This window comes from Symphalangus syndactylus, chromosome 13 (genome assembly GCF_028878055.3).
Source record: "Symphalangus syndactylus isolate Jambi chromosome 13, NHGRI_mSymSyn1-v2.1_pri, whole genome shotgun sequence".
Taxonomy (NCBI): Eukaryota; Metazoa; Chordata; class Mammalia; order Primates; family Hylobatidae; genus Symphalangus; species Symphalangus syndactylus.
In genome coordinates this window covers 59336098-59351869 of record NC_072435.2, presented here as the reverse complement: position 1 = coordinate 59351869, position 15772 = coordinate 59336098, and the positions used below count along the sequence as shown (strand labels likewise).

General features: G+C 54.8%; 4 protein-coding genes across 30 annotated transcripts; 2 read left to right on the top strand and 2 right to left on the bottom strand.

Annotated features, from left to right (window-relative positions):
* Positions 1-21: 21 nt before the first annotated feature.
* LIN37 (lin-37 DREAM MuvB core complex component) lies at positions 22-6312 on the bottom strand. 3 transcript variants are annotated; one of them, XM_063614131.1, is made up of 10 exons: positions 6149-6312; positions 5758-5987; positions 2275-2350; positions 2042-2092; positions 1693-1722; positions 1527-1612; positions 1273-1439; positions 382-522; positions 220-293; positions 22-146 (listed from the first exon to the last, which is right to left on the bottom strand). In XM_063614131.1, the coding sequence occupies exons 2-10, from the start codon at positions 5789-5791 to the stop codon at positions 65-67; spliced, it is 741 nt and encodes a 246-aa protein (XP_063470201.1). In that variant the 5' UTR covers positions 5792-5987; positions 6149-6312; the 3' UTR covers positions 22-64. The 3 variants fall into 3 exon arrangements, with proteins under 3 accessions (XP_063470201.1, XP_055092883.1, XP_063470202.1); XM_055236908.2 differs by having other exon boundaries at positions 5758-6153; XM_063614132.1 differs by lacking the exons at positions 5758-5987; positions 6149-6312 and adding an exon at positions 5530-5721.
* Positions 6313-7490: 1178 nt separating this feature from the next.
* Positions 7491-9355, bottom strand: PSENEN (presenilin enhancer, gamma-secretase subunit). Of its 5 annotated transcripts, XM_055236914.1 has the most exons (6): positions 9225-9355; positions 8799-8925; positions 8424-8664; positions 7972-8076; positions 7625-7787; positions 7491-7583 (listed from the first exon to the last, which is right to left on the bottom strand). In XM_055236914.1, exons 3-5 carry the CDS (start codon positions 8566-8568, stop codon positions 7648-7650), a joined length of 390 nt encoding a protein of 129 aa, XP_055092889.1. In that variant the 5' UTR covers positions 8569-8664; positions 8799-8925; positions 9225-9355; the 3' UTR covers positions 7491-7583; positions 7625-7647. The 5 variants fall into 5 exon arrangements, with proteins under 5 accessions (XP_055092889.1, XP_055092888.1, XP_055092891.1 ...); XM_055236913.1 differs by having other exon boundaries at positions 7491-7787; XM_055236916.1 differs by having other exon boundaries at positions 7491-7787; positions 8508-8664.
* Positions 8990-11922, top strand: U2AF1L4 (U2 small nuclear RNA auxiliary factor 1 like 4). Of its 13 annotated transcripts, none has more exons than XM_055236896.2 (9): positions 8990-9112; positions 9248-9335; positions 9768-9834; positions 9917-9966; positions 10036-10134; positions 10312-10445; positions 10553-10648; positions 11057-11271; positions 11646-11922. In XM_055236896.2, exons 1-9 carry the CDS (start codon positions 9069-9071, stop codon positions 11849-11851), a joined length of 999 nt encoding a protein of 332 aa, XP_055092871.1. In that variant the 5' UTR covers positions 8990-9068; the 3' UTR covers positions 11852-11922. The 13 variants fall into 13 exon arrangements, with proteins under 13 accessions (XP_055092871.1, XP_055092873.1, XP_055092881.1 ...); XM_063614128.1 differs by having other exon boundaries at positions 9042-9112; positions 9273-9335; XM_055236904.2 differs by lacking the exon at positions 11057-11271 and having other exon boundaries at positions 8991-9112.
* Positions 11923-11959: 37 nt separating this feature from the next.
* IGFLR1 (IGF like family receptor 1) lies at positions 11960-15510 on the top strand. Of its 9 annotated transcripts, none has more exons than XM_055236605.2 (5): positions 11961-12053; positions 13236-13435; positions 13891-14075; positions 14670-15048; positions 15134-15510. In XM_055236605.2, the coding sequence occupies exons 2-5, from the start codon at positions 13279-13281 to the stop codon at positions 15478-15480; spliced, it is 1068 nt and encodes a 355-aa protein (XP_055092580.1). In that variant the 5' UTR covers positions 11961-12053; positions 13236-13278; the 3' UTR covers positions 15481-15510. The 9 variants fall into 9 exon arrangements, with proteins under 9 accessions (XP_063470193.1, XP_055092586.1, XP_055092580.1 ...); XM_055236606.2 differs by having other exon boundaries at positions 11963-12053; positions 13231-13435; XM_055236608.2 differs by having other exon boundaries at positions 11980-12059; positions 13231-13435.
* The last annotated feature ends 262 nt before the right edge of the window (positions 15511-15772 follow it).

Here is a 15772-nt window from a genome sequence, read left to right as displayed (position 1 = left end):
GGACCTGAGCAGACACCAGTGTGGAGTTGGGGGATGTTTACTGGTGTGGGGGGACCTGGGAACATCACTGTCGTTCGTACATCTCTCGTAGGATCTTCATGCTTTCTGAGTAACGAAGCTGGTTCCGATGAGAGGCCTCCTTCCACCTGGGGAGGCAGAGGGAAGACTCAGCAGTTGCAAAAGGCACAAGGAGGGGCAAGCAGGCTGGGGGACGCTCACCTCTGGCGGATGCGTTTCCAGCGCTGCATGTTGCGATAGATGAGAGTGGAGGGTGAGGGCTCGGGCTCAGAGGGCTGCATGGACAGACAGGCCAGGCTGAGTGGCCATTCCTGAGCCCCACCGCATGTGCCCCATAACCCTGGGCCAGCCTGGCATACTCACCTCATCGTCAGGAGTGCCCTGCATCTCAGGCTGCAGTGGAGACGGGATGCGGGATCTGCAGGCATCTCCGGGTGGCCCCGGGGGTGTGGGTGGAGGCAGCTTGTACACATCACGACTCTTGCTGTTGGTTACCTCTGAGCCCTGGACACAAGGGCCCCATGCCAGGCCCAAGACAGTCAAAGCAGAGGGGCTGGGAATCCACATTCATCCCTCCTGCCTTTCCCAGCAACAAATGGCATGAGGGGCTCGCTAAGGGACTCAGACAGGAGGCATGTCTGAAGGGCAGACACCTCAACCAGCCAGGGGGTCAAGTCTGCCTTCCCCAGGGACCCCTGTCTTCTCCTATCCAGCCCAGAGACTCCATCTACACCTGTCAGCCCAGGGAGTCATGTCTGCCTGCCTCAGGGAATCCTGTCTAGGGGGTCACATCTGTGCCACCTAGGAAGCTCTGTCCATTTCTGACAGTGTGAAGGGTCCTATATGTCTGTCCTGGGGACCCTTGTCTACCCTCCTGGGCCAGATGGCTTATAGACCCCCATCCGTTCCTGCCCAGCCCATCTGCTCAAGGCCTGGTGGCCACTTCTATCTGTACTAAGGACCTTGTCTAGCCCCTCAGCTCTTGGGAAACCCTGATCTTGGAGGTCCACATCTAACTGCCCAGGGTAACCCTGTTCCCTGTCTCCCAGGCCAGGTGGTTATGTATGTCTTCCCTAGGGACCTCGATCCACACCCCAACCTAAGGGTGCACATCTGTGTGCCCGGCCTGATCCAGGATTCATGTGAGGGACCTGTGTCTGTCTACCCCACTAGCTTAGGGGCAGGATCCTTTGAGCCTATCCACCCACTGCCCTGGCACCAGGCTGCTGGGCTAGGGCCCACTACCCATCCCACCTCCTCATCCTCAGGCAGCGGCGGCAGGGGTGAGCTGGGAGAGCATTCGCGCTCGCGCACAGAGGGGCTGTTTCGCATCCAGGCGCGGCAGATTGGGTACAGTGGCGTGTTCTCGCTGAACTGGGCCAAGTCTACGCTCCGGTCGAACAGCTTGATCACATATGTGTCTGGGAAGGTGGGGACGGGAGTTGTGTGAGCATCCTCACATAGCCCCTTGGCTCCTTGCCGACCCTCTAGGGCCACTGTCTACTCACTGGATCGCTGTGGCCCTCCCTCAGCCAGCCCGTCATCCATCTCCCTCCTCTTCTTCCTCCGCTGGTGGGGGAAGCGGGCAGATGGCCTGTGTAGGGAGAGGGAGTGTCAGGACTGGGGTAGGAGCTGGGAGCCTCTAGTCAGCTGGCTGGGACCCTGCCACCTTACCTTTTGCCAGTGGCTGCGATGGAACAGTCCCTGTGGGGAAAGACAGTTGACCCTCAGACAAACGCCTGTGCAAAACCCTGCAGAGGGCACCCTGGGGATACTAGTATCAAACCTGAGATGCTCACATGAACCCCACTTGACTCTTGTGCCTTTCGTCCCACCCATACCCGTGGGGGTCCAGGTGGCAACTACGAGGGGACCTAAGCTTCTCCTGCCACAGGGTCTTTGTACAGGTGGAGTGGTCAGGGCCACGATGGAGGTAGCGCTGGGCTGAGCGGTCAGGGCTTGGATAAGGGAAGAAGTTACCAACCACGAACCCTCAGCTCCAAATCCAATCAGAAAAACTCACTTATTGTGGGTGTCTGAGGGTGTTTTCCCAGCTTCCTCATCCAGACGCTCCCTAAAGGCAGAAGAGATCTCTCAGCTCAGGGTTCCAGGGCCCCAGAGAAGGAAGGCATCGAGCAGCCTCCCCATTAAGCACCTTCCTCCCCAAGTCAGCCTCTGGGGTCCCACCCAATCCACCCAGAATCAGAGGGCCCAACCTGCCAGGGTGCCCGTCCCTGTGACCCCACGCTGGCCTACCTGTCCATGTGACTCTTCTCCAGCAGACACTGCAAGACAGCATCCAGTTGGTTCCGGGCTTTGGCCATCTCCAGCTCTGGGGCAAGAGGGGACCCAGCAGGAGTCAGCTCCCAGACCCCAGCTAGGTGGGCAGCTGACTGGGCCAGGGAAGGGCATGCGTATTCTCTGCCCCGGCCAATCTCAGAGCCAGGCTCAGGCAGCCTGAAAGGGTGCAACAGGCAGAGATGGCTGGAGTGATGCCAAGAGCTCTGAGTTCCAGAGCTGTCCCACATGATCGCTCTGTGACAGGAGGTAAGGCCAATCACCTTACCTTATGAGCCTTTTGGGTTTTAAAAAAATGTGTTTTAATATGATATAAATTTATTACAAAAAAATTGTATAGAGATGGAGTCTTAATGATATTAACCAGGCTGGTCTTGAACTCCTAGATTCAGGTGAGCCATCTCGGCTTCCCAAAGTGCTGGGATTACAGGTATGGGCCACTGTCCCTGTCCCAGTGGCAAGGTTTAAATATGTTATATATTACACATAATAACCCACTGAATTATCACAATAACCCTTAGAGGTAGATGCGATTTCTTTTTTTCTTGAAAAAGGATATCATGATGTTGTCCAGACTGGTTTTGAACTCCTGGGCTCAAGTGGTCCTGCTGTCTCAGCCTCCCAAGTAGCTGGGGCTATAGGCACGTGCCATAGAGCCCAGCTCAGATAGATATGATTTTTATTCCTATTTTAAAGATGATGAAACTGAGCCACAGAGATGTTAGGCCACGTGCTCAAAGGCACACAGCAAAGAAATTGCAGAGCTGATGATTTGAACCCAGGCTGTTTGGTTCCAAAGCTGAAGTTATGAGACAGAGGCTCAACCTGAGTGCAGAATCTGGTTGAGGCAGTGGTATAATTTTATTTTAATTAATTAATGTATTTCTGTTCTGTGAGACAGAGTCTTGCTCTGTAACCCAGGCTGGAATGCAGTGGCATAATCTTGGCTCACTGCAACCTCCACCTCCCAGGTTCAAGCGATTCTCCTGCCTCAGCCTCCCAAATATCTGGGATTACAGGTGCCCGCCACCACGCCTGGCTAATTTTTGTATTTTTAGTAGAGATGGGGTCTTACCACGTTGACCAGGCTGGTCTCAAACTCCTGACCTCAGTGATCCGCTGGCCTCAGGCTCCCAAAGTGCTGGGATTACAGGTGTGAGCCACTGCGCCCGGCCAACAGTGGTATAATTTTAAATCTGAATTCAATCTGAATGAGCCGACGTTTAAAAATTGGGAGATTTCTTTATTTTCTTTTTTGTGAGATGGAGTCTTGCTCTGTCACCCAGGCTGGAGTGCAGTGGCGCGATCTCGGCTCACTGCAACCTCTGCCTCCTGAGTACAAGTGATTCTCCTGCCTCAGCCTCCCAAAGAGCTGGGACTACAGGCGCATGCCACCATGCCCAACTAATTTTTGTATTTTTAGTACAGACAGGGTTTCACCATATTGACCAGACTGATCTCAAACTCCTGACCTCATGATCCACCTGCCTCAGCCTTCCAAAGTGCTGGGATTACAGGCATGAGCCACTGCGCCCAGCCAAAATTGGGAGATTTCACCTAAAACATCCTGTTTGGGCTTTTTTTTTCCCCTCAGGAAATGAGATCTAGGCCCACCTTCCTGCCCAGTTAGCCGGTGGCTGCCTCCCATCATCACGGAACTTGAGAAAGTGATGATGTTACGCTGTCCTCCTACCTTTGAGACGTGTTTGCTCTGCCTTTCTGACTGGTGGGAGCTCTGGCTCTAGTGCTCAGAGCCTGGAGGGGACACCTGGGAACTTGCCTGACCAGTCCAGGGACTTCCTGAGAAGCCCAGGAGACACAGGGATTCAAACAGCTCAGAGCAGAGACAGAGTGAGAGTGGGGAACGGGGTAGCTGAGATTGCAGCAAAGCCTTGGGCGGATGCAGAGGGTACGGATCACGTCCACAGCTCTCCTCAGGCCCAGCTTCTCTCTTGAACCCCCGACTTGGGCCTGAAGCCTCCCTCTCAAGGGCCGCCTCACTGTCCCTAAGTCCCTCCCTGTACCTCACCATGGATACCCCTCTCCCTCCCCTACCCAGCCCACCGACCTCATGGCCTGTCCACTAGGCCTCCAGAGTGTCTCTCCCATCCACCTCCTCCCTACTCTACCCAACCTGGTCCTGTCCTTTGCTCCCCCTGGGCTCCCTGCCTCAGTGTCCCCTTCTGATACACCCTCCACAAGGCAGCCAGGGGAATCTTCCCGAAAAATAACAAACCTGACCCTGATCTTCCCCTGCTTGGAAACTTCCATGACTCCACAGCACCCAGGGGTGGAGTCTGCACTCCTCAGCGTGGTACTCACAGGTGTACACCTTCCCTCATCATCATTTGTGGTCAGACCCACTTCTCTATTCTTTTCTTTCTTTCTTTTTTTTTTTTGAGACAGGGTCTCAATCTATCACCCAGGCTGGAGTGCAGTGGTGTGATCTCAGCTCACTGCAACCTCCGCCTCCCAGGCTCCAGCGATCCTCCTGCCTCAGCCTCCTGAGTAGCTGGGACTAGAGGCTTGTGCCACCACACCTGGCTAATTTTTTTTTTCTTTATAGAGACAGCATTTCGCCATGTTGCCCAGGCTGGTCTCAAACTCCTGACCTCAAGTGATCTGCCAGCCTTGGCCTCCCAAAGTGTTGGGATTACAGGTGTGAGCCACCGCACCCAGCCTCCCACTTTGTTTTAATAACACTTTTGCCATGGGACATCCTACATCATTTTACTATTATCTTTCTGTCTAAATTCTGCACCCCTCCCACTGCCCTTACCATGCCAGGCCTGGGATCTGGTCAGCTCTGCCCCAACCCAAAATTATCTCCTCTTTCTAAGCCTCAGTTTCCCCATTGACCACAGTTCCTATTTTCTAGGATTACTGGAATATAGTGACTGTGAGGATTAAGAGTGCCTGTACTTCAGGCGCACAGCAAGATGTGTGACTCTGATCACTGCTGGAAATGGGGAAACTGGGGGGGAGCCAAGAAAACAGAACTTCTCGGCCGGGCGCGGGGACTCACGCCTGTAATCTCAGCACTTTGGGAGGCTAAGGCGGGAGGATCGCTTGAGGCCAGGAGTTCGAGACCAGGCTGGGCAATATAGCAATACTCCGTCTCTATTTAAATATTTTAAAAATTTAAATGAAAAAAAAAGAGGAAAGAAAAGGGCCCTTCTCAGAGTTACCGGCTCAGGATTCCCCATGTCTTACCACGCACGTCATTGCCTGAGCCACCACCATTCAATCTCAAAGCGACTTCAAGCGCAGACCGGGAGGGTGTGAAGGTGGCAGGCAACGGTCGCTACCTGATACAGCGATTGTCAGGTGGGCTGCAGGGAAAAGTCGTGCAGTCCCCTTTCCGCGATACTCCCTTCTACCGGGACTCCACACCCTGTCAACCCGATGGTCCCAACAGGCCCCCGACGTCAGGGTCCTCACCTGATTTCTCCACTTTCACCTTCACGGGGAACATGGTTTGGGTCCGGGATCTCGCTAGCTGGGTCAGAGGAGCCCCAAAGGGCCTAGGGTCACAAATCAAGGCGGGAGGCGGGCGGGGACAGTTCAAAGATGAGTTTCGTGGGCCACGGGTCCTCCGCCTTTGGTTGTGTCCAGCCTGGACCGTGGCCACCACCCTTCTGTGGGCGGGCCCCTTCGGCAGTAGCTTGTTCCTATTAGTTAATGCAGCCGTCAATCTGGCATCCTGACCAATTGAGAGCTGCCTCCGTAGTCTCCCAGCTTTAGGTCCCACCCTCCTGGGGCTTTGCTTCCGGAAACAAACCACCGACCACCCAGCTTCCTGGGAGATGTAGTTCCAGCTTCCCAGACTCACCCTGAGTAACAGCGCCTGCGCCGCGCGGGGCACGGTGGGAAACAAAGGATTAGGGCACCGCGAGGCTTGCCGGGACTTGTAGTGTTAGAAGGGTTGAGCAACACCAATTTAGCTCTTTACCGGATTTAACCAACCGTTGGGGTCCCTTCATCCCTAAGAGAAAGACTAATGTAAAATAACGTTGGGTTCCCTCTCGGTGAGCACTCGCTAGGTGCCAGGTACCTGTGAATCTCTTTGCAGGTACAACTTCATTCATTTTGCAAATATTTATTACTGTGTCGGGCACTCTTCTAGGCATTGGAGACACCTCGAGGAGCAGAACAGACAAAAATCCCTGCGATAATGGAGCTTATCTTTTAAACGATGGAAGATAAACAGTAAACAAGTAAATTTTAAGTGAAATGTAATAGGAGAAAGAATATAGTCTGGGCGGGGCACGGTGGCTCACGCCTGTAAATCCTAGCTCTTTGGGAGGCCTAGGCATGCAGATCACCTGCGACCAGGAGTTCGAGACCAGCCTGGCCAACATGGTGAAACCCCGTCTCAACTAAAAATACAAAAATTAGCTGGGCATGGTGGCATGCGCCTGTAATCCCAGCTACTCAAGAGGATGAGGCAGGAGAATCGCTTGAACCCGGGAGGCGGAGGTTGCAGTGAGCCGAGATCGCACCTCTGCACTCCAGCCTGGATGACAGAGCAAGACTCCATCTAGTAAAACAAAGACAACAACAAACCCCCCTCCCCCCAAAAAAAACCCACAAAAAAAGTGTAGCCTGAAAGGGACATAGGAATATCAAGGTGGTGATTGAATTTTAAATAAGATGGATGGTCAAGGAAGGATTCTCTGAGAAAGCTCTTGACTACTTTTATTTTTGCAGACAACACTTCCTTCAGAAAACGGGAAACTTCCATTTATCACACATCTTGGTCCAGATAAATCCTAGGAAGCAGCATCGTGATCTACACTTCTGATGAGAACACTGCAGCCCACAGTAGGAAAGTTATGTTTTTGAATTCACGACTACCAGTACAGGATAACAGCCCCTAGAAATGGAAGCACTAGGCCGGTCGTACCACTGCACTCCAGTCTGGGCGACAGAGCAAGACTCTGTCTCAAAAAAAAAAAAAAAAAAGAAATGGAAGCACTATTCCTTTCTTAGTTTCTCATCTAACAGTCTCCTGAGCAGGAAAGTTCCTAGTTCAAAAGATTATGAGTAGTATTCACTGTAAAAAATGTACATCATGTCTAAATACTAAGCCTCGTACAAAGCGCTCAACAGATGTTTTTAAATATTAATAATCATTTATGCCTCAACCTCTAAAAGATCCCAGGAAGTCAGTATTGAAAGTTAGGGTCCTTTATTAGGGGATGTCAGCAGAGAACGTGGGACATGAAAACAAGTCTTAGGAGTTTGAGAAGAGGCTCCCAGGACAGGCTCCTCTGCTCTAAGGAGCCTGTCCTGGGAGAATGAGCAGGGCCCCAGTCTGTGCAGAAGTTGTCAGGGGGTGCCCAGGGGTATGGTGAAGGAGAGGTAGTCCCCAAGGGCACCCCAGCGGGGCCGGTAGATCTGGAAGATGGTGATCCAGGAGGTGAGCACTATCACCCAGAAGAGGAAGCCCACAGCTGAGCGCCAGACATCTGTCATGGGAAACAGAAGCTGGAAGGGTTGGCCTCCGGCTGCTCTCTGGACTTCCCTAGACCAGCCCTCCCTTCTCACCCAGAGTCCCAACATTTTGGATCCTCCATTGTTCCTTCCCACCAAGACTCCCCGCTTCCCCCTCTCCCCTGCCACTGGCCTCCCTCCTCTGTGCTCTAGACTCACAGCCTTTGATTTGGCTCTGTTCTGTGTAGGCTGGGACAAGGAAGGCCTCTCGGAAGAACCAGAAGATGTTGACCAACCAGAGAAAAGGCAGGAAAGCAAACCCCCCTAGGGAGAAAGAAAAAAAAAAAAAAACAAACCCCAAAACCTCATAAGGCAATGAAGATCTTCTCCAACTCCCACCCAGAAGATCTATTTGCAAGAAACTCTCCCACACCCAAGTTCAAATGGAGATTTCTGCTGTCAGGGACTCAGGAATCTGGCTCCTCTTTGGGATCCAGGAATCTGATTCCTCAACCATCTCTTTCGCAGGACCCAAGAGTCCAGGCCCTCAATCCCCCTCCTCTCTTGGATCCAGAAATTGAGGCCCCAGCTTCCTCATTCCTCAGGACCCAGGCCCTCCCCGCTCAAATCCAGGAGTCGGCGTTCGCAGGTGCTTCATCTCTTAGACTTACGAATCCAGGCCCCGAGGCCCTCTTCCCTCGGGTGCTCTAGTCCAGTCCCCTCTCTTCTCCTGGGACCCCAGCGATCTGCCTTACCCAGGTAGTACTTCCGGCACAGGTTCAACTTCTCCTCATTGGACACTCGCTCCAGGTTCATAGCTGCGCTGGGGCCGGGTCGTCCCAAGGGTCTGCGGGGCAAGACCCAAGCCTTGACCCTAAGTAACAGATGCAAGGATCACGAACAACCACGCCCCTATTACAACAAATCAGAGATAAACGTAAAGGTGGGTTTGCTGAAAGCAGGGCATCCCCGCCCCCACTAGTAAGCTGGCTGGATTAAAGAGCTCTTTATATTTACTAGGGTAGGCGAAACGATCCCCAACTCACCAGGAGAGCTCACTTCCTCCGGCTGGGATGCCTTAGCCACTTTCAGTTATGGACGTTTGCGCGAGATACCCCAGGTTTCCCTGGAGATTGTAGTCTTCTGTGGGCGAGGCAACACTGCACGCATGCGCTGTTAAAAAAAAAAAAAAAAAAAACTGCCGGGGAGTCTACCGGGAGGGCGCGCGCCTGGAGACGGCAACGAACTACACTTCCCAGCGCTCCTAAGAAACGGAAGTGACGTAGCGCAGCCAGACCTGGAGGCCTTGGGTAAAAATGGCTGAATATTTAGCTTCGATATTCGGGACTGAGAAGGACAAGTGAGAACGGGCGCTGGGAGTGGACTCCCGGGGGGTCGGGGCCGGGGTACTGGGGTCCTGGGTGGTGGGGCGGTGTTTCTGGGGTGCCCCGCTTCCCCGGCCCTCGGTTCACCTTTGTCTTTGCACCTCTTCCAGGGTTAACTGTTCTTTTTACTTTAAGATCGGGGCCTGCCGGCACGGGGACCGGTGCTCCCGGCTTCACAACAAGCCGACATTCAGCCAGGTGAGACCCGGCACGGAGCATTGGGAGTTAACGCCTCCCTGGCCCTTCCCCTTTTGGGGCCGTCGTCACCATGTCCCGCCTATTCCGGGTTCCTGAGGCCCTCCCCACCGCCCGGCTTTTTTTCTGATTGGACCTTTCTGCAGGCTCCTCCCACCAGTCTTCCTGCCCTTCTTCCGGGAACTTGGTCGCGCCCCCATGCGTACACCCTACACACGGCGGCTGTTCATCTTTGCCAGTCCCCTCCATCCCGCTCTTCATCCTTGCCAGTCCCCTCCATCCCGTTTCTGGTTTCTTAGGGGCAAAGGATCGCCGATGCACTCATGATGCTTAGGCTGGGGTGCAAGGTTCCACCCCCAACCTTCATGCCTCACTCTCTTTGCATGCAGCCCTGCCCTCTGAGCTCAGGCCCCGCCCCTTTTAAATTCTGTGCAGACCATAGTGCTGCTCAACCTGTACCGGAATCCACAGAACACAGCCCAAACTGCAGACGGATCACACTGTGAGTAAGGGACCAGGCCTGGGGGCAAGGTGAACAGCCCCCAGTAGGCTACGCTCTGATTCCACCCTGCCCCCTCCCCTAGGTCATGTGAGCGACGTGGAGGTGCAGGAGCACTATGATAGCTTCTTCGAGGTGAGGGTTGGCAGGGGTAGGTTGGGTTTCTTGTGGGAGCTCAGCTGAGTTCCTCCCCGTCTTCCACAGGAGGTGTTCACAGAACTGCAGGAGAAGTATGGGGAGATTGAAGAGATGAATGTGTGTGACAACCTTGGGGACCACCTCGTGGGCAACGTCTATGTCAAGGTGCTTGCTGTCCCCTACTTAGGGCCCAGAAGTGGAGGCGTTTCAATGTCTGATGGTGGCCACTGTAGGCTCTCAGCTTGAAGTTCATCACTAAATCCAGTCCAGCCCCAGAGCGGCTAATGAGTCCCCTGAAGATCTCTGAGTTCTCCTGCTGACCCTGACTGACGTTTCCTGCAGTTCCGGAGGGAGGAGGATGCAGAGCGGGCCGTGGCTGAACTCAATAACCGCTGGTTCAACGGGCAGGCTGTGCACGCTGAGCTGTCTCCTGTCACTGACTTCCGGGAGTCATGCTGTCGCCAGTATGAGATGGGGTATGGTAGTTCAAAGGTGGGATGGGCACTTGGAATCCCAGACTTTGAATGCGTGGTAGGGGCTGTCAGTGACAATGTCCTCCTCCATCTCTCTACCCTCTATGCAGGGAATGTACCCGAGGTGGCTTCTGCAACTTCATGCATCTGCGACCCATTTCCCAGAACCTCCGGAGGCAGCTCTATGGGTGGGGACCCAGGCGCAGGTACCTCAGGACCAACCTGCTATGTCTCCTCATGTCCTAAGGTCCCTATATCCTCAGATGAACCTGACCCTAAGCCCCAGTAACAACGTTCCCAAGACTTTTTTTTTTTTGAAATGGAGCCTCACTCTGTTGCCCAGGCTGGAGTGCAGTGGCACCATCTTGGTTCACTGCAACCTCCGCCTCCCGGGGTCAAGCAATTCTCTGCCTCAGCCTCCCAAGTAGCTGGGATTACAGGCACCTGCCGCCATGCCCGGCTAATTTTTGTATTTTTAGTAGAGATGGGGTTTCACCATCTTGGCCAGGCTGGTCTGAACTCATAACCTCGTGATCCACCTGCCTCACCCTCCCAAAGTGCTGGGATTACAGGCGTGAGCGACCACTCCCGACTGACTCTTTTTTTTTTTTTAGGCAGAGTTTTGCTCTTCTTCCCCAGGCTGGAGTGCAAAGGCACGGTCTTGGCTCGCTGCAACCTCTGCCTCCTAGGTTCAAGCAATTCTCCTTTCTCAGCCTTCCAAGTAACTGGGATTACAGGCACCTGCCACCACGCCTGGCTAATTTTTGTATCTTTAGTAGAGATGGGTTTCACCATGTTGGCCAGGCTGGTCTCGAACTCCGGACCTCAGGTAATCCACCCATCTCAGCCTCCCAAAGTGTGGGGATTACAGGTGTGAACCACCGTGCCCGGTCATTCCCAAGACTCTTATACCCTGAGAGTAGTTCTGAGCCCCATCTGGAGACCAGTACCTAAGTCCCAATCCCCAAACCAGCCTGAACCCCTAATCCACGACCAGCCTGGATTGCCACCCCTGATATTGGCCACTGAGTACCCCTGATACTGGCCACTGAGTATCTCTGATACTGGCCACTGAGGTCATGTCTTAGAACTCTAGTTATTTCAGCACCCTCCTGCCTCATCCCAGAGCAGAGAGGCAGGCCTGCAGGATCTCTGCACCACTCCTCAGGGTTCTAACCTAACTCTCAACACTCCTATTCCCAGGTCGCCCCCGAGGTTCCATACTGGCCACCGTCCCCGAGAGAGGAACCATCGGCGTTCCTCTGATCACCAGCATGGCTGCTTCTGAGGCCCTGGCCCCCTTACCCTTCACCCCCGACAGGGACAGATGTTCCTGGCAGGACCTCTCCTCAAAGCCCCCTTCACTCTCCTGCCCCATCCTTCCCAGGCTCCTGGGCTCCGTAATGTAATCTGTTCAGCATAGAGACCTTCTTCTACTGCCCCTGTCTTAATAAAGCTGCGTGTTTCGCTTCGGCATCAACTTGTTTTTGCTGTGGTTTGGCATTTCCCTCCACCCACACATGTGACGAAAAGGGGAAACAAGACTGGGTCCCGGCCACAACTTCAGCTGAGGAACTTGGCACGGCCAGCTTGGGACCCAGGACCCTAACGGTACTGGTAGGGTGGGGGACACCTTTGTGCTGAAAACCTTAGCACCTCCATCTGAGGCTTATTCAAGGGGGAGAGACTCGGTTGTGGCAGGTGGGAGGAGTCCTAGCCCCACGGAGATTAGGATTCAAAGGTGAAGTGAGGTGCTGGGAGGTGGTCTCCAGCCAGTATGGGGCTGGCTCCTCCATGCCTGCCGAATTGAGATGGGAGTTAGTAATGCCTTACACTTAAACTCTGAGTTTACTATATGCGAGGTGCTGTTTTCAGCACTTTAGTTTGTTTTTGTTTTTGTATTTTTTAAGGAGTTTCATTCTTGTTGCCCAGGCTGTAGTGCAATGGCACGATCTTAGCTCACTGTAGCCTCCACTTCCCAGGTTCAAGCAATTCTCCTGTCTCAGCCTCCCAAGTAGCTGGGATTTACAGGCATGTGCTACCACGCCCGGCTAATTTTGTATTTTTAATAGAGACAGTATTTCATCATGTAGACCAGGCTGGTTTTGAACTACTGACCTCAGTTGATCCACCCACCTGGGCCTCCCAAAGTGTTGGGATTACAGGCGTGAGCCACCGCGCGTGGCGGCCAGTTTTTTTGGTTTTGTTTTTAGAGATGAAGTCTTGCTGTGTTGCCCAGGCTGGTCTGTAATTCGTGGCTCAAGCAATCCTCCCACTTTGGCCTCCCTAGTAGCAGGGACTACAGACGGGAGCCACTGCACTTGGCAAAGTGCTGTGCTGTTTTTTTTTTTTGTAGAGACGGGGTTTCATTTTGTTGTCCAGGCTGATCTCTCGAACTCCTGGGCTCAAGTGATCCTCCTGTCTTGGCCTCCCAAAGTGTTGGGATTAGAGGCATGAGCCACCACACCCAGCCCCTGCTTTACTTCTAATAACGGTTCTAATTCTCCACAATAACCCTATGAGACAGGTGCTATTATTGTCTCATTTTAGGGATGGGAAAGGGAGGGTGGGTGGGTGGGTGAGGAAATGGCAGAGGTGGGATATGCATTCTTGCAATCTAGATCCGCAGCCCTCTCTCTTAGTCCCCTTGTGGCTTTGTGGGCTTCTCTGATAACCCGCTCAGTTGGGGGATGAGGGCTGGGGGTAGATTCCCGGCTTCCGAAGAGGCGTGAGAATTTTGTTCCCCCACATCACCGCGTCCTTTCTTCTGCCCGATTTCCCCGGAAAGTGTAGCAGAGGCGCTGTGTTTGGAAGTCCCGCTATCACGGCCCCCCAGATGGGGCCTGGACGATGCCTCCTGACGGCCTTGCTGCTTCTGGCCCTGGCGCCACCGCCGGAAGCCTCCCAGTACTGCGGCCGCCTTGAATACTGGAACCCAGACAACAAGTGTTGCAGCAGCTGCCTGCAGCGCTTCGGGCCGCCCCCCTGCCCGGGTGAGAATCCGAGACCGAGCCTTGCTTTGGCGGAGCTTGCAGGTGATAGGGAGCGGAGAAGGGGCGATGTCTGTGGGCTACTGGCCAGGGAGGCTTGCTTAGGGGTCTTAGCGGTGGGCCTTATGCAGATCAGACAGGGATGGCAGGCAGAGCCTGTGCAGATAGTGCAGGCTACTGTAGGGCAACAGCGAAGGGATATGGCTGGAGAGGCGGGATAGGGACCGCGTGGAAGGGATGGGCTTTATGTAGAGAAACCGGGAGTGGGCGGAGCTTCGTGCAGAGCAGGCGGGGGGTGAAAACGCGAGCCCGGAGAAAAGTGACAAGAGCGGGGCGCACGCTGATAGGCTGGAAGCGTCCTGAAGGGGCGGGGCACGCTGGGATAGGGCGAAGGGAGAGGGCGTTGCCTGCGCAGGGGCTGGCTAGGCGGCCGCACTGGAGCGCAGCTTTCCCGCTAGACTATGAGTTCCGGGAAAACTGCGGACTCAATGACCACGGCGATTTCGTAACGCCCCCGTTCCGAGAGTGTTCTTCTGGGCAGTGCAACCCCGACGGCGCGGAGCTATGTAGCCCCTGCAGCGGCGGAGCCGTGACCCCCACTCCCGCCGCGGGCGGGGGCAGAACCCCGTGGCGCTGCAGAGAGGTGCGGATGGGACTCCCGGCCGGGCAAGGGCGTGCCGGAGGTGGGGGGCCTAGATGTAGGGAGCCGGCGCAGCCCCACGTAAGGGGTGGGGCCGTGGTTTCGGGAGGTGGCTGGCCTGCAGGGGTCGGGAGGTCCTAGGTTAAGATAGTTGGGCTGGGCGCGGTGGCTCACGCCTGTAATCCCAGCACTTTGGGAGGCCGAGGCGGGCGGATCACGAGGTCAGGAGATCGAGACCACGGTGAAACCCCATCTCTACTAAAAATATAAAAAATTAGCCGGGCGTAGTGGCGGGCGCCTGTAATCCCAGCTACTCGGAGAGGCTGAGGCAGGAGAATGGCTTGAACCCGGGAGACGGAGCCTGCAGTGAGCTGAGATCGCGCCACTGCACTCTAGCACTCCAGCCTGAGTGACACAGCGAGACTCCGTCTCAAAAAAAAAAAAAAAAAGGTAGTTGGGCCTTGCGGGGCCCAACTACCTTATCAGATACCGTATCAGATGGGATGTGGCCCCATTAAAGGATATAAAGTTGGGAGGTTTGGGAGCGGGAAGGAGTGGAGTGTGGCCTCCAGCTTTACTCCAACCCGTTATCCCCAGAGGCCGGTCCCTGCCAAGGGGCACTGCCCCCTCACACCTGGAAACCCAGGCGCCCCTAGCTTCCAGGAGCGCAGCTCACCAGCAAGTTCCATTGCCTGGAGGACCCCTGAGCCTGTCCCTCAGCAGGCCTTGCCGAATTTCCTTCCGCTCTTGGTGCTGGTCCTGCTCCTGACCTTGGCGGTGACAGCGATCCTCCTGTTTATTCTGCTCTGGTACCTCTGCCGGCCCAAGGAGAAAGCCGACCCCTATCCCTATCCTGGCTTGGTCTGCGGAGTCCCCAACACCCACACCCCTTCCTCCTCGCATCTGTCCTCCCCAGGCGCCCTGGAGACAGGCGACACATGGAAGGAGGCCTCTCTACTTCCACTCCTGAGCAGGGGTTAGTCCTGGAGGAGCCCCGGGGCAGGGAAGGTGGACTGGACGCCCACTCTTCCTCCCCTTTACCCTTCCCCTCTTTCTTCCAGAACTGCCCAGTCTGGCGTCACAGCCCCTGTCTCGCCTCCTGGATGAGCTGGAGGTGCTGGAAGAGCTGATTGTGCTGCTGGACCCTGAGCCTGGGCCAGGTGGGGGCATGGCGCATGGCACTACTCGACACCTGGCCGCCAGATATGGGCTGCCTGCTGCCTGGTCCACCTTTGCCTATTCGCTGAGGCCGAGTTGCTCGCCGCTGCGGGCTCTGATTGAGATGGTGGTGGCAAGGGAGCCCTCTGCCTCTCTGGGCCAGCTTGGCACACACCTCGCCCAGCTAGGGCGGGCAGACGCATTGCGGGTGCTGTCCAAGCTTGGCTCATCTGGGGTTTGCTGGGCTTAACACTCAATAAAGAACTTTGCTGACTACTAAGCCCAGTATACAATTAGCACTGAAGTACTTCTTGAAGTACAATCCTAATTGGGCAAAGACCCAACAGATATCCTCACTGCTCTTCGCCCTAGAAGGGCCTATTCCAACATACACACAGGGCCACATGTGGGAGGGCTGACCCCAGGTGCCTCTGGGCCACCAGAATCCCCTCTGGGAAACAACCCTGCTACAGACATTTGCTGTGTTGTGTTGTTCTGAAGCCCTAACAGACCCCACGACTGACTTCTAATTCTGAATGATG